Source organism: Eptesicus fuscus, chromosome 21, assembly GCF_027574615.1.
Source record: "Eptesicus fuscus isolate TK198812 chromosome 21, DD_ASM_mEF_20220401, whole genome shotgun sequence".
Classification (NCBI taxonomy): domain Eukaryota; kingdom Metazoa; phylum Chordata; class Mammalia; order Chiroptera; family Vespertilionidae; genus Eptesicus; species Eptesicus fuscus.
Window position 1 is genome coordinate 837185 of NC_072493.1, and position 13839 is coordinate 851023.

The 13839-nt window shown below is 51.3% G+C and overlaps 1 protein-coding gene and 1 long non-coding RNA gene across 3 annotated transcripts in view; one reads left to right on the forward strand and one right to left on the reverse strand.

Moving 5' to 3' along the window:
- The window catches only part of NUP93 (nucleoporin 93), a 94582-nt gene that overhangs the window by 5472 nt on the left and 75271 nt on the right, over nt 1-13839 (reverse strand). For both annotated transcript variants that reach the window (XM_054710021.1, XM_054710020.1), the window contains exons 6-17: nt 13490-13564; nt 11212-11301; nt 9337-9476; nt 7533-7665; nt 6152-6309; nt 5140-5305; nt 4794-4887; nt 3256-3447; nt 2753-2879; nt 2595-2667; nt 2275-2319; nt 648-764 (exon numbers count right to left, since the gene is read on the reverse strand). In XM_054710021.1, the coding sequence (XP_054565996.1) occupies nt 648-764; nt 2275-2319; nt 2595-2667; nt 2753-2879; nt 3256-3447; nt 4794-4887; nt 5140-5305; nt 6152-6309; nt 7533-7665; nt 9337-9476; nt 11212-11301; nt 13490-13564 (1410 nt within the window). The remainder of the gene's footprint in view (nt 1-647; nt 765-2274; nt 2320-2594; nt 2668-2752; nt 2880-3255; nt 3448-4793; nt 4888-5139; nt 5306-6151; nt 6310-7532; nt 7666-9336; nt 9477-11211; nt 11302-13489; nt 13565-13839) is intronic.
- Nucleotides 7527-8620, forward strand: LOC129147521 (uncharacterized). Its single transcript, XR_008554885.1, has 3 exons — nt 7527-7589; nt 7882-7982; nt 8107-8620. It is a non-coding gene; the product is annotated as an uncharacterized LOC129147521 (long non-coding RNA).

Sequence of the window (13839 nt, forward strand, 5' to 3'; positions counted from 1 at the left end):
TAACCACACAAGAGGGGCCGTTCTGGGGTGGTGGGTGGACATGCGCTGACTCTTGATCTGGGGGTGGGTCCACCTACAGAACCATCCACACTGGGCTACCTCTTAATTAGACCTCAATCAAAACATCTTTAAATTAAAATAGAAATGAAGCATAACCCTCTTTTTGTCCACTCTTCTGTGGATGAAAGGAGATAGTATCATCTTTTCTAGGCCACACCATCAGCAGCAGCCATCATGTGTTCTGAAGTGGAAACCCTTATTCCCGCTCTCGGAATGCCTCAGCTGCCGTCCTGCTCCCTACGGTGCCCTGATCACCGCGTGTCTGCGCTGCCCGAAGGGTAGGCACCAAGGCATTTTCACCAGCAGCTTCGCCATCAAAATGTGACACTTATTCAGCTGCCAGTGAGACTACAGCTCAATGCCTGCAGGACGTCCTTACAATACGCCACTCTTTCTTGGCCAGAAAAACGTCACGGGCAGAAATAATTCTGTACAGCGGAATCTCACCCTGATGGGACCACTGACGCCTAAGCACCAGGTAGTATGCCTCGGCAGGGGGCGAGCACCACCCCACATCCCCGAATGTCTGTGCATATAACGCCCAGCAGCGACAGATCCAGTAAGTGCAGGAGAAGGGCGCACTGTACCTTGGCAAGGTCGTAAAGCTTTGCAGCTTCCTCAAACAGTCCTTTATTTTCGGCCACGGAAGCAACTTTGTTGATAATAGGCTTCGTGTCATTAGTAAACTTATCTATGACTCCAGGCTGACAAGACAGACGATGGACGGGGAGGGAGAGAGAGAGATGGGTGCATGGAGCTGTTACTGTAAAAGCAGAGAAGCAACTGGGATCTGAAAACCACTTTCACTGAAAATGCTTGCCCCGGGCAATACACATATTTCATCGGCTGGGCTCTGGCTTCGTGGAAACATAGGGCTTGTTAAACATACGAAAGGGACCAAGGAAACTGCGCATGGAGAGGGAGCACAGAGGAGTCAGCAGGAAGACTCTGGGCTCTCTAATCTTCCAGAACGACCCGGAGTGTGGTAACATCACCGATGATTTTAACTTTGCTGACGAGTAGGCACCATGGGAGGGGAATCAGGAAACTCAGGAAAAATATCCGAGTTTTAGATTTGCTTTCTAAGACAGATGGCAAAAGAAACGCAGTGCTCAAAATATACCCGGCAAGGGGTATCAGAATTTATTTGTTTAATTTTAAATTTTCAAATCACCATCACTCGACGGCAACCAGGTGGTCAGGAGAGCATGAGAGGCCTTAGGGACCACAGAAAGCCAGGGCGGGTCTCGTGACGTCCGACTGGCCGTTCTGATTCTCCATCAGCACTGGTCCAAGTCAGGGCACCTGCACCTGCCACCCGAGAGGCAGCACAGATCAGGGAAGAGCAGGAGCTCTGGGGTTCAAATTCTAGCCCCCCTTCTTCTACCTGTGTGATCTTGAGGAAGATAATTGGCCCCCCTTGGAAAAGACAGGTAACAATGCCAACCAGGCGGAGTTACTGTGGCAATTAGATTGTTAAAACCCGACACACTCAGCGCAGTGCCTGGCAATCGTGCTCGGGCAGCATGGCCATCGCCATCAGCCTGCCGCTGGCCTCCCTTCTCAGCTGGACGGCGTGAGCGCTGTGGGCTCACCTTGAGCTCTCTGGGTCCTAGCCACCATTTTACAGCTGAGAAAAGTGAGTCCCCGGGAGAGGCAAGTGGGAGTGTGCTCGAGCGGGGTCAGGACTGGTCTCCAATGCAGGGCCTCTGTCCCTGCTCCTGAGCCACCCAATGGGCACGACGGGTCTCGGAATCGCTGAGGCTCATGGGAGCAGCTGCACCTCGGGGTCAGTGGGGTGCTGAGCCCTCAGAAGTACCTTCTGAGAGAGGTCAAGCGTATTTCTAACTTTTCCATCTGGGGAGAGTAGGTGCAGTAATCAATCTTTTTTCTTGCATATTTTCTGAGCCAAGAATAACAGTAAAGTAGTCTTCTCAGCTCCTAAGTGGCAGGCGTGAACAGATGAGTACTTTGAACATACTAAAAAGCTACCTAGTCACCAATTTACATATTTTAAGGAGAAACAAATGTGTGTAAAATCAAGGTCATCATTTGGGGCCTGTAACAGTCATTCTTTGTGTTTTGAACTAAGCAACTCCATTCATATCTACACCTTTACTTAATACCTTCAAACCTAAAGTCTAACAGTAATCTTCGGACAATTACAAATCTCAACTGCAAACTAGCACATCTCTTGGGGTGTGTCTAACCCACCTTTCTACTCCCATCATTCTCCAGCTTCCCAAGGATCATGTCGAACTGCGGAGACAAAAATGTTTACTCAATTTACTGGACAAGATACACCCATAATCCATAATTCTTTGGGGACAAAAGAGGGGAAGGAAAGAGGGGAGGTGGGAGAAGGCTTACATGAACTTGCAAACAGTGGGACTGAGTCAACATTTTCATTGTCAGAAACCAAAGAAAATGAAAAACCCCCTGGGTCTTCTCCATCGGAACCATGCTGAGGGTACCGGTTAGCGCGAGACTGTACACGGACAACCATGGGAGAGAGAGGGAAGGAACCAACATACCTCTCGGCTTTCTATCACAAGCTCGCTCACACAGCGTAGGAACATGTTTTCTCCTTGACTGTCTTTCTCGTCCCTGTTTGGGGGCAAAGGCAACATGGTTTCTAGTTTGGACTCGGGGTCACAACCAGCTGAAGGGAAGGGTCAAGAGCAGGTTCTACCTGAGGAAGTAAAAGTACTGGAGGGCTTCCCTCGGGTCCGTGGACTCAAACTTCCGGGTGTAGAGCATGAGGAGGCGCACGAAGTTCAGCCGTCGCATGCAGGGGGGGTCGCCAGGCTCGTGGCTGACTGCACCAGGGGCAGAACTGGTCACAACCACGCTGCCCTCTGACCCAGGCGACGACGGACTGTGGGGCTGAGTCCAAGGACCCAGCAGCACCCAGTCCTGCAGCCCAGCGAATGCCGGCCAGCTTTGGCCAACCCCGTCCCCACCCTCCTCAATGTCTTCCCAAGCGCAGAGGGGAGACACTGGGCCCGACTCACGACTCCAGGACCTGCTCCTCCTGCCTTTCCTCCGGGCCCCCCGCCCGACCAGCCACCACACCGCACCGTGCCCGGCGCCGTCGTCACGGCGGGCGCCATCCGCCCCGTCCTCGTTGGCTGCAGGGACGTGTCCACCGCCACCCAACGGGGGATGGTTATGCTGCTGCCAACAGATACTCACGGAGCTGCGCGCTCTGGCCCGAGGACTTCAAAAGCAGCTTCAGCTCAAAGAGCACGAGGGCCACGTGGACGGCATGGCAGCGCAGCCGCTCCATGCGGAAGAGGAAGGCGATGGCCGCCTCGAACTGCGCCGTCAGGAACAGCACTTGGAAGTAGAGGAAGGGCTGCTGGTTCACTGTGAAGTGGGACTCGCCTGAGGGGGAGACGCAGAGGAGTCAGCCTCCACCCCGGCCCCACGCAGAGGGCGTCAGCCTCCACCCCGGCCCCACGCAGAGGGCGTCAGCCTCCACCCCGGCCCCACGCAGAGGGCGTCAGCCTCCACCCCGGCCCCACGCAGAGGGCGTCAGCCTCCACCCCGGCCCCACGCAGAGGGAGTCAGCCTCCACCCCGGCCCCACTCAGAGGGAGTCACCTCCACCCGGCCCCACGCAGAGGGCGTCAGCCTCCACCCCGGCCCCACGCAGAGGGCGTCAGCCTCCACCCTGGCCCCACGCAGAGGGCGTCAGCCTCCACCCCGGCCCCACGCAGAGGGCGTCAGCCTCCACCCCGGCCCCACGCAGAGGGCGTCAGCCTCCACACCGGCCCCACGCAGAGGGAGTCACCTCCACCCGGCCCCACGCAGAAGCCTGTGCGCTTCAAGGATCTCTGGTGGGTGGAGCGGCCCTGGACACAGAGCGCTGCCACGTGAACCCAACCTGGTTCCGTGACCTTCTCTAGACCCTACAACACACTGGCAAGTAGGGATCGCGTTGTGAAACCCAAGCTGCTCGCAGTAGGTGGGAGAGAAACAGAGTTCAAGACCTTAAAAAGAAATGCAAAAGGGCTGATCTCCTTATCCTGATGAAGTCCCTCAACAAGGAGAGGAATGAAGATGGCAAAGGGGCTTCAGATCACTCAGATTCGCAGTAACTGAATTCAACAACTACTGACCACTAGCTGGATTCTTTTCTTCCAGGATTCTTAAACAATGTGTATATGTGTGTGTGTGTGTGTGGGGGGGAGTTATCCCGCATTTGTGCTCCGATACAGCCACTGCGAGATCTATGAGAAAGCAATAGCAAGTCCTCTTTACGCCTCTCCCTGAGCAAATGTCCATCGGAGCAGTTCTAGGAAAACAGCTACTGTATAGACCATGGTCAGCAAACCGCGGCTCGCAAGCCACATGCGGCTCTTTGGCCCCTTGCGTGTGGCTCTTCCACAAAATACCACGGCCTGGACGAGTCTATTTTGAAGAAGTGGCGTTAGAAGAAGTTTAAGTTTAAAAAATCTGGCTCTCAAAAGAAATTTCAATCATTGTACTATTGATATTTGGCTCTGTTGACTAATGAGTTTGCCGACCACTGGTATAGACCGTAAGTCACAACACTGCTGAAGGCCACATGGCCTCGAGGGCGATTTGAAATCGTTGTGCTGGGCTGTGTTTTGAAGATCCACGGGGTCTGGAGGAGACAGAGTTCAGAGGTGAAGGATTTTCCCAGAAGAAAGGTAAGTAGTGACCTTGGGTGAACGCGGGAAGGAGGTTAGGTTCAGGATATCTTACCGTAGTCTTCCAACAGCTGTTTCTGGAACTGCGAGAGAGTGAGCCTGTCTTGTGGGGAGCTGGTGCCGTCATCATCGAAACACACCTGGTTCAACTAAACCCCCAAGAGAAACAGCCGCATTGGCACAGAGTATGTCCTGAGCCAGGGTGCAGCTGCAGCTATAACTGCTCAGGCGCTGTGCTAGTGGCGTGGTTACTGGTTGGGAATTACACAATAAAAAATGGAGCCAGGAGACAGGAAATCCACTAGCCCGGTCGCCTTATTGGGTCATACATTAAGCAGGTAAAGTCTGCTGGTAGAACTCGAGCAGAGGGAAGGGGCCTGGGCAAGAAAAGCAGCGCCTGCCTTTAACCACAGGTAGTCCTCAGTTTTGTCGGCCACTTCGCTCTGGTTGTCGGTGACATCACATCTGCCAATGACACAGTACACGGCCCGCTTGTAGGGGTCTGCGTTGTTCCTGAGGGCCCGGCGGTAATGCAGGCGGAGCTTGTTCTCTGTGGCTGGGGACAATCTAAAGACACAAGGGAACAGACGGAAACAGTCACTAAGATCCTCAAGGGCCTCTGAAAGCACCCGGTCCCAAAGGCGTAACAGAGTTAGAAACTCTGCCTTCACCTCAGGTCACAGACGCTGTCCTGCCACCCCCTGGGTCCCACCCCTTTAATCTGAAGGGTGACCGCCTGCCAGCTTCCTCCAGTAGAGGCCTCAGGGCGGGGCAGAAACGCCGGGAGTGAATACTCCTCCCCGCTCTCCATGGCCCTCCAGCAGTGATGGACAAGCAGGAGTCCCTTATCCACGTGGGATCACATCCCAGATAAACACCTGCATGCAAATCCTTGCCTCTGGGTCTCCCTCTGGGGGAAACTCAAGGACATTAACCCTACTCCACTCCCTGATACAAACAAGACGGGTTTATGGCTTAAAACAATCTCTGAACAAGGCATTATTAACATTGCCAAACAAATTCTACATAATGTCCATATATTTAAACTAACTTCTAATTCCAGCCTTGGAGCTATGGAGTGCATGACAAAACACCGGGCTAAGCAGAAAAGCACTGAGTGCTGATCAGCCAATCATTCTGTAAGCGCCCTGCTGTGCCTGGGATGTGCAGAGTAAGTCAAATTGCGCTCCCACCACAGGCTCTCCCGCCCGGAACAGAAAACGCCTCCAACACAGACACATGGACATCTAGAAACGAGAACCACAACGGGGCTGGCTCTTCTAAGGTTTTCAACTGTTACTCTCCAGAGACTCCTGCTCGCCTTCTACTCGTGACTTTTCCTGAGTAGAAACGTAGTGTGAGCCACGCAGGGGAGAGAGCACTGCTGCTGGCCGCGCCATCCCGTCGCCGTACCTTCTGTCCTTGCTGTTCATGTACTCCTGGAACCAGGCTTTAAACTCTCCCAGCTGGTGCTGGGCCAGGTTAACCACCTGGGAGGCAGCGAGCAGGTCTCCGCAGCGCATGCAGTAATAAATTAACGCCCACACAGGGTGGCCTTCCACCTCTCCATCCTGAAAGAGGAAAGACGCTCAAATAAACACACAACAAAAGCCTACCGACAGCTTTCTGACATGCTGACCCTCAGCTAAGTCCTCTCCTGTACTGGGTCCCCTAATATGGACCACCCCATTAGGCTGGCACCATTCATGGCCTCCTCCTCCTCCCTGTTTTACAAACAAGCACAATGAAGTGTGGCAACGTGAAGGATTTGCTCAAGGTGCGCTGACAAGAGCAGTCTGGCTCTGAAGCTCTTCCTCTAAATCACTGCGCCCCCACCCTTACCCCCCCCCCCCCCCCCCGCCGATTCAGAGCCAGCCAGCGGTTCCTCCACGGAACCCAGTAGCCTCAGAAATCAGGTAACATGTTCTGTGACAACTCAGACCTGCACTCCTGCAACCCCCACTAAGAGGGCTGAAGACGTTCACTGACCAATAAGAGACCATCTTTTTCATTCTGAGTTTATAAAACTCCAGAGAGATGAGCCACAGACCTCGTTTCTGGCTTCTCCATCCACCCCTGCAGGACTCTTTCTAAAAGCCAGATCTTATCGTATCACTTCCCCACCCAAACTCCTTTGAGCTGTTTACATCCGAAATGCTTAGCCTGACACTCAAGGCCTTCACTAGCCGGCTGCAAGCTTGCCACGCCTAGCACACAGCCAATACTCCAGATACTCTTTCCTGCCGCCATGCATCTGTTCCTACTGTTCCCTCCTTGTGGAATATTCTTTTCCACACCTCAGGCTGGTGAGCCCGTTTATCAAGCACAAGTGTGAATCTCACCTCCTTTATGAAGCCAGCCACCTGTGTCCCCAACACTCAGCAGCACTTTCACACGGTATGATACATGAGAAGGTAATTCCCCCAACGGGACTGTGAGCTGAGCAGAGGCCACACCCTAAGAACCATCTCAAACTCCATTCTTCTAGCTGTCAGAGCCAACAATCTCAGAAGGCTTCTGACTCTGCCTCCCACACCCACTTCCAAGTTCTTCAAGTCCTACTGGCTCTACTTTCAAAACACATCGGGAACCCAGGACATCTTACGCCCCGGTCCCACACACACCCACACATACTGAGCTGAGCCAGTGCCACCATCACCCGGACTCCTGCACGACCAGCCTCCCGGCCTCCCAGCTCCTCTCTTCTCCCTCCTGGTCTCTTCTCTACACACAACGCCATGTTAACAGGAAACTCTGGAGGTACAGATGATCACACAGAGAGAACTGCCAGTACCTGAAGTCCAGGCAAAGGAGCAGGCAGTTTAATGTTCAGGAAACTTCGAACCAACTGGTAAGTCCCAGGCACGCCGCCCAGCTGGGCCTGATGCAAATTTCCAAAGACAGTCACGAGGGTGTAATTCTTATAACTGGAAAAATTAAAGGAAAAAACTAAGGAGGCTGAAACCCCTATTACACACATCTGTGTCCATATCCATGGCAGTAGATAAGACTGTGAACTCTGTAGGGCGGGGCCTGGACTCCAAGCCTGACATGGAAGAGGAAATGGTGCATATTTAATGAAGCAAACCGCATTACTTATGCAGTGGGCAGCAGATCGTCGTAACGATTTCTCATCACTGCAGATACTCAACAGAATCCCTGGAGGAACATAACTATGGACTTCAAATGCATTAGGGCTAATGTGCAGAATAATAATTGCTGCCGCTCACAGCCTAATGTTCTAGTGAGTTCTTTTTAAACTTTTTTCTTTGGAAAAATGTCAACCTACAAAAATTTAAAAGAATAGCACCAGCAAAAATACTTTAAAAGTGAGTATAATTATTCTAAAATATTCTTTTTATCAACAGGTGACAGTGAATCCTTTAAAAGAATGCCAGCAGGGAACAATGCCGCCAGAGTGAAAAAGAACATGTTACAATAATGTGGATAGGAAACTCCCAAGTAGCTCCAAGTGCTGCTAAAGGAATTACTGGGACAAGATAATTCTAAAACAATAAATGAAAATGGTAATAATAATAGTAGTAATAATATTAATAAAGGGGCGGGGGGTGTTGCTTACCAGATATAAAACCAAAGAACACAGCCTGGTACCACTGGTGAAGGCAATCACCAGTGATAATGGAGGCCAGTGAGTTCAATGTGTCTCATGGTGTTCATTTCGTGTAGCTACTGTACAACACAGGATCTGGAATAAAAACCTATTCTCTGCTGACCAAGTCTGAATTACCGCGGTTACACCCAGGAAGCCTGAGTTCCTAATGAAGTATTATTCTGTTGATTAAGGGGACCACTGCCAGGCCACAGGCAGCTGCACAGGCCCCGTGGCAAGGAGCAGTGTATTCAGCGTGGCTCTTCTTCTCGAGCCAGCAGAGCCCAGCACCCTGTCTCTGAAACAAACAGGGTCTGCTGCACACTCATGACCACCCCTGCTGGCCAATTCAGAACTGGAAGGAGTGTCCACAGAGAGGGATGAATGGCACCAGCCCTACCAACAAAGGGGTATTACAATGGTTAGGGCACAAGGGCACAGCCACCGCCCCCTCAGTGACCAAGTCCAATTAGTGAGGGGGTGGCAAAGAAGTCCAGGCACAAATCACAAGCACCAGCAGCTGGGAAGGACTGGACTCCCAGGGTCAACCGACTAGACCAGAAGGAAAAGGAAGCACCAAGGGGCCTTCCCAAGGTTTAAAGGCGGAAGACTGCCGGGTGTGAACATTAAAATGCTGAGCAAACAAAGGGGCCTAAGGAGTCCCTGCTGAGCCGCATGAGGGAACAGGACCCCGACCGACCGAAGGCACTTGGGTCTAATAATCATGTTATCTCCACAGTGAGGGGCAGCGAGAGGAGAAAGAGAAAAAGAGAAGTGTAACAGTGCCCCCACCTACCACTTTCACATCGTTGCAGAACTAGTCCTGACAGAGAAACGCTTCTGCAAACCGGATTATTCCCCTTGGACCTGCTCAACTTGTTGAAACTGTACCAGCTACAGAGCACTTAGCATAAGGACGCCTTGACACGGGAGAAGTGAGGGGCTTGCGGGCCCTTTAAAGCCAGCCCACGTGCTGCCGCCGCCTTACCTCTGCTCCAGGTACCCCAGGGCCTGCCTCACCAACTCCATGCGCACTTCCACGCTGCTGCGGCTCTTCAGGGCATCCATCGCCGGTGCCAACAGCACGTCTGTCATCTGCTTTACCATGGCCCACAGGTCAGAGGTGTTCTGCACATAAATAAGACGGCACGTGGCAATGCTGTGGGGCTGGAGAAAGTGCCTGGCTCTGGCTCGCACTGACCTGCTCACCGCAGGCAGCAGGACGTGGAGGGGGAGAGGCTAACGGCTCCTGTCTGAGGCCCCATGCTACGCCCCAGCACAGAAGGTGCACCTCTGCCCCGCCACCTGCCAGGCTTTCACCTTCCAACAAGCAGCCTGTCCCGAGCTGGCTCAGATCCACGACTCTCCCAGGCCTGACCCACCCACATGCTGAGACCACACAGAGCGAACAACATTGGATCTCTGGCTTATCCCTTAGGAGAGAGGGAATACTTTTATAATCGTCCAACCGCTAGGAGTTTGAACTCAAGTAGCTGCATTTCAGTCATTACAAGGTCGTTTTAGTTTTTTTAAGACTTCAAATTAAAGCTTAACCTAAATAATGTTTTGTCCTCCAGAGACTCCCCAGGGCCACTGCTCTTACCCCATTTTGGGAGTGTCACAGCCTCCCCTTTTCCTTCCCACTCAATCCCTTCTGAAGGTGCCTCCCGCGACAGGAGCAGGGGGATAGGAGCGGGCGTTCTCGCCCTTATTCCCACCACACAGCTGGGACTCCCTCTCACAGAACCCGCCTAGCTGTACATCCCTCCTGGGAATGTGTTCCCTGAACCTCTGCACAATTATAAAGTTAAGAATCCTTGGACGAGTAGAGAAAAGCAAGTTAACACTTTTCCAAAGGAAAAAAAGAGAGCCCTGTTTTCATTGTCCTCTCCAAAATTAAAACTGCAGATAATCCACCCAAATGGGACTCTTCCTAGCTGGTGACATGGTAGGTGAATTGCGTACTTTCTTCTTTAGATGTTTGTAGTGCCTTATATTTTACTATTTTAAAAACAGCAAAGTTGGATGCATTTTTGAAAAAAAAAAAATCTGTGTATGCGTGCTTACTTCCATTATATCCTTCCTCTCTCCCCCTTCCTCCTGGACCCCTACCAATCCAATCATTCACGTAATGTATTTTCCCCCTGGGGGACAAAACTGGCCGGGGTAAGAACTGAGGGATGGGAATAAAGAGGAGGCGGCAGAGAGCAAGGGAACCAGCAGCATATGAAGAGATGAAGAATGTTCATGAAGACCCCACCAGAATCACATTCAAGAGGCTCACGGGTGTGAAAACCACAAACATCACCTATACAACGCAGCTCCCATTAGTCTGCCTAAGGAGGGAAACCAGTGAGGGAGGAGTTAAAGCCCAACAGGACTTCAAAGCAAACACAGCTCAAGACCTCCTGTGACCAAGAATTGATCCTGGCTCAACCTTCTGAAGATGCATTAAAAATACATGTATAGCACCATCATCAAAAAACCAACCCAAGACCTAGCCGGTTTGGCTCAGTGGATAGGGCATCAGCCTGCAGACTGAAAGGTCCCAGGTTCAATTCCAGTCAAGGGCACATGCCCGCGTTGCGGGCTCGATCCCCAGTAGGGGGGCGTGCAGGAGGCAGCCGATTCATGATTCTCTCTCATCATTGATGTTTCTATCTCTTTCTCCCTCTCCTTTTCTCTCTGAAATCACTGAAATGTAAATGTATGTTTAAATTATTTACAATACAACTCTGAGGAACAGTTAACATTTTATCCCACGGAACAGTGTTTCTTCAGCCCATTTCTGCCAAGTCAGCAAGCTGCTAATCCCCTCTGAACACCGGCCCCGGGTCCTGCTTGGGCCGGCTCTGGGCCCCACCTTATCGTCCAGCTCCGCAACGGAAGCGCAGAGGTCCACGAGGTTAGGCTGCAGGTGCCCGTTTACGATCTTCTCGTTATAGATATAAATCTGAAATAAGGAAAAGCAAAGGCACATGTCTATTTTCATCTCTTCTTTTTAAAACCTCTTGAAACAGTGCTTAAGTCAGCTCCTGCCCCACAGTCAGCAAAGCTTTGGCCAACCTGTCCTTCTGCCTGTCCGTCCTGCCCAGTGGGCAAGGCCACAGCCCTCTTCCCAGGTGTGTGGTTGAGCAACAGCATCCACACACAAGAGCTAACTGCTCCCCACCCTTCCTGAGACCTGAGAACTGGGAGCAGGGTGGTCCTGGGGGGAGTACCGCAGGCCATTCTGTGCCTCTCTGCCCAGCAGACCCTCAGTCCCAGGGAGAGATGGACCATGGAAGGACTCCCGCAGCTGCTCCCTAAGGACCCGAGGCAAAGTTGGTAATCTTTCAGCAAAAGGACGGAATGGGCCAGGCCCAGGGCTCGGGGACTGAGTGGGGAGGGGGTGACCGCAAACCTCCCCAGGTCAGAAGAGCAGCTGTTTGGAGTGCCCTTTCTCCTTAGCAAATGTTCCCAAGGAAAAGGAACTGTGTGATCTTTAAGGTATGGAGAAATCACTATTACTTTTAATTATATTTTAGAAGAACTAAAATAACAATTGTAAAAACTAGCAAACTCTAGACTTTATATCTGAAGTCCTTGCTCTACCAGGAACCGAACAAGGTAGTGATGTTAGACAAACCAGGAACCCACTGAACCCAACTTCCCTCTACCATAAATGGGGGGTGCTACCACGTAGCCTCTGGGGGCGCTGCAAAGATTTAAAATGGGTTTTAAACTGTAAGGTGGTGTTTATTCACTCAGTGAGCATGGGGGCCCTCCCCGCTCTGCAAGGTACTCTGTTCAATCCGGGATGCAAAGATTCACTCCCACCGGAAGGCGGGGCACTGGACAGCTACCTGACACTGTGGTGTCCTCAGTGCTGGGAACGTTAGCTCTATGAACCCCGGTGTTCACAGATACAGAAGACTCAGGTTCTCCCTTCAGAAGCTTACTTGTTAGGCCTGAACTCTGGTGGTGGCTGGGGCAATGGAAGGAGTCAGCCAAACAATGAAGGTGAAATTTAAAGGATGTAGATGTAGTGGGGAGGGATCTTAAACTGGAGCGGAGGAAAAGAAATGAGGGTTGAGTAGTAAACAGAAGCTGAGGGATCTGGAAGGAGGGGGCTGGCTTTGGCTGCCTGGTCAGAAGTGGCCGCGGTATACTGAGACTTTAAAAACTATTCAGAGCTCTTCTCACCAAAGGGTGTAAGAGGGATGGAAGTCTGCCACCCTCGATTCAGGAAACCATTTCCCCCTTTTCAATACTTTGTGCGAAGAAGCAGCAAATTGGAATAAAACATACAGGTGGCCAGCACTGCTTTATTCAAAAAGTCAGTTCCAGCCCTAGCCGGTTTGGCTCAGTGGATAGAGCATCAGCCTGCAGACTGAAGGGTCCCCAGTTCAATTCTGGTCAAGGGTACATGCCTGGGTTGTAGGCTTGACCCCCACCCCCATCCCCGCCATAGGGGGCTTGCAGGAGGCAGCCAGTCAATGATTCTCTCTCATCATTGATGTTTCTCTCTCTCTCCCTCTCCCTTCCTCTTGAAAATCAATAAAAATATATATTTTTTAAAAAGTCAGTTCCAGATACACAGTGTCCTCAGGGCCTTTTCAGTCCAATGAGTCCTTGTGATCCCCACACCCGCAAAGTTACCTCAATCCACACCCATACGATTACATGGTCATGATACACAACTGGACCACGGTCCCACAATAGTGTGAGCTTGCCCAGGACATTAGAAAGTGGTGAGTACACAATGCTTATGAAGCAGAAAAGCATTTAGAAAGTTTCTCAGCACAAGGCTGAAGAAGGACTTCCCATAATACCATCAGCCTACCAGGTAATTCAGTTAATAGAGAACTCCATTTGCTAAGCAGTGCAGTCACCCAAGGCTTTACTGTGCATGGGCTACTGCCAAATGCAAAATGAGATGCCTTGGCCATATAGAGGCAGAGTTCAATTTCCCTAAATCAAATCGGAGTAAGTCAGTTAGCCAATCTGACAGAATTCTCCAGTGGCCTAGGTGGTAAAATATTAACCAGTCCTCTGAATGAGGCTTCAGGGTTTGACTTTCACATGAAGTCTTTGCTCTCTTTTACTCCCCAGGGGGCCCATATTTTTCCTGACTCCATATTCCTTGAGAGTGTGCTCACCTGCCGGGCATAGGCCATCTCGATGCTGTCCAGAGAGCTTCGACCAGGGGGTCCCACATCGCTGATGTAACTTGGCTGTAGACGAATACACATTCAGAACTGGTTAAGAACAGCATTCAGTCATATAAACAAACAAACAAACAAGTTATATAAACACATGCCTGTCTTTTTAAAATGTTTTTATTTGAGAGAAAGGAAGAGAGAGATAGAAACATCTATGAGAGAGAAATATCAATTGGCTGTCTCCTGCACGCCCCCTACTGGGGAACTGGCGACCTCTTGGTAACCATATGCTTGCCTTTAACAAAGCTATGAGGAGTCTGTTTCCTAGTCAGACTTCCTCCAAATGA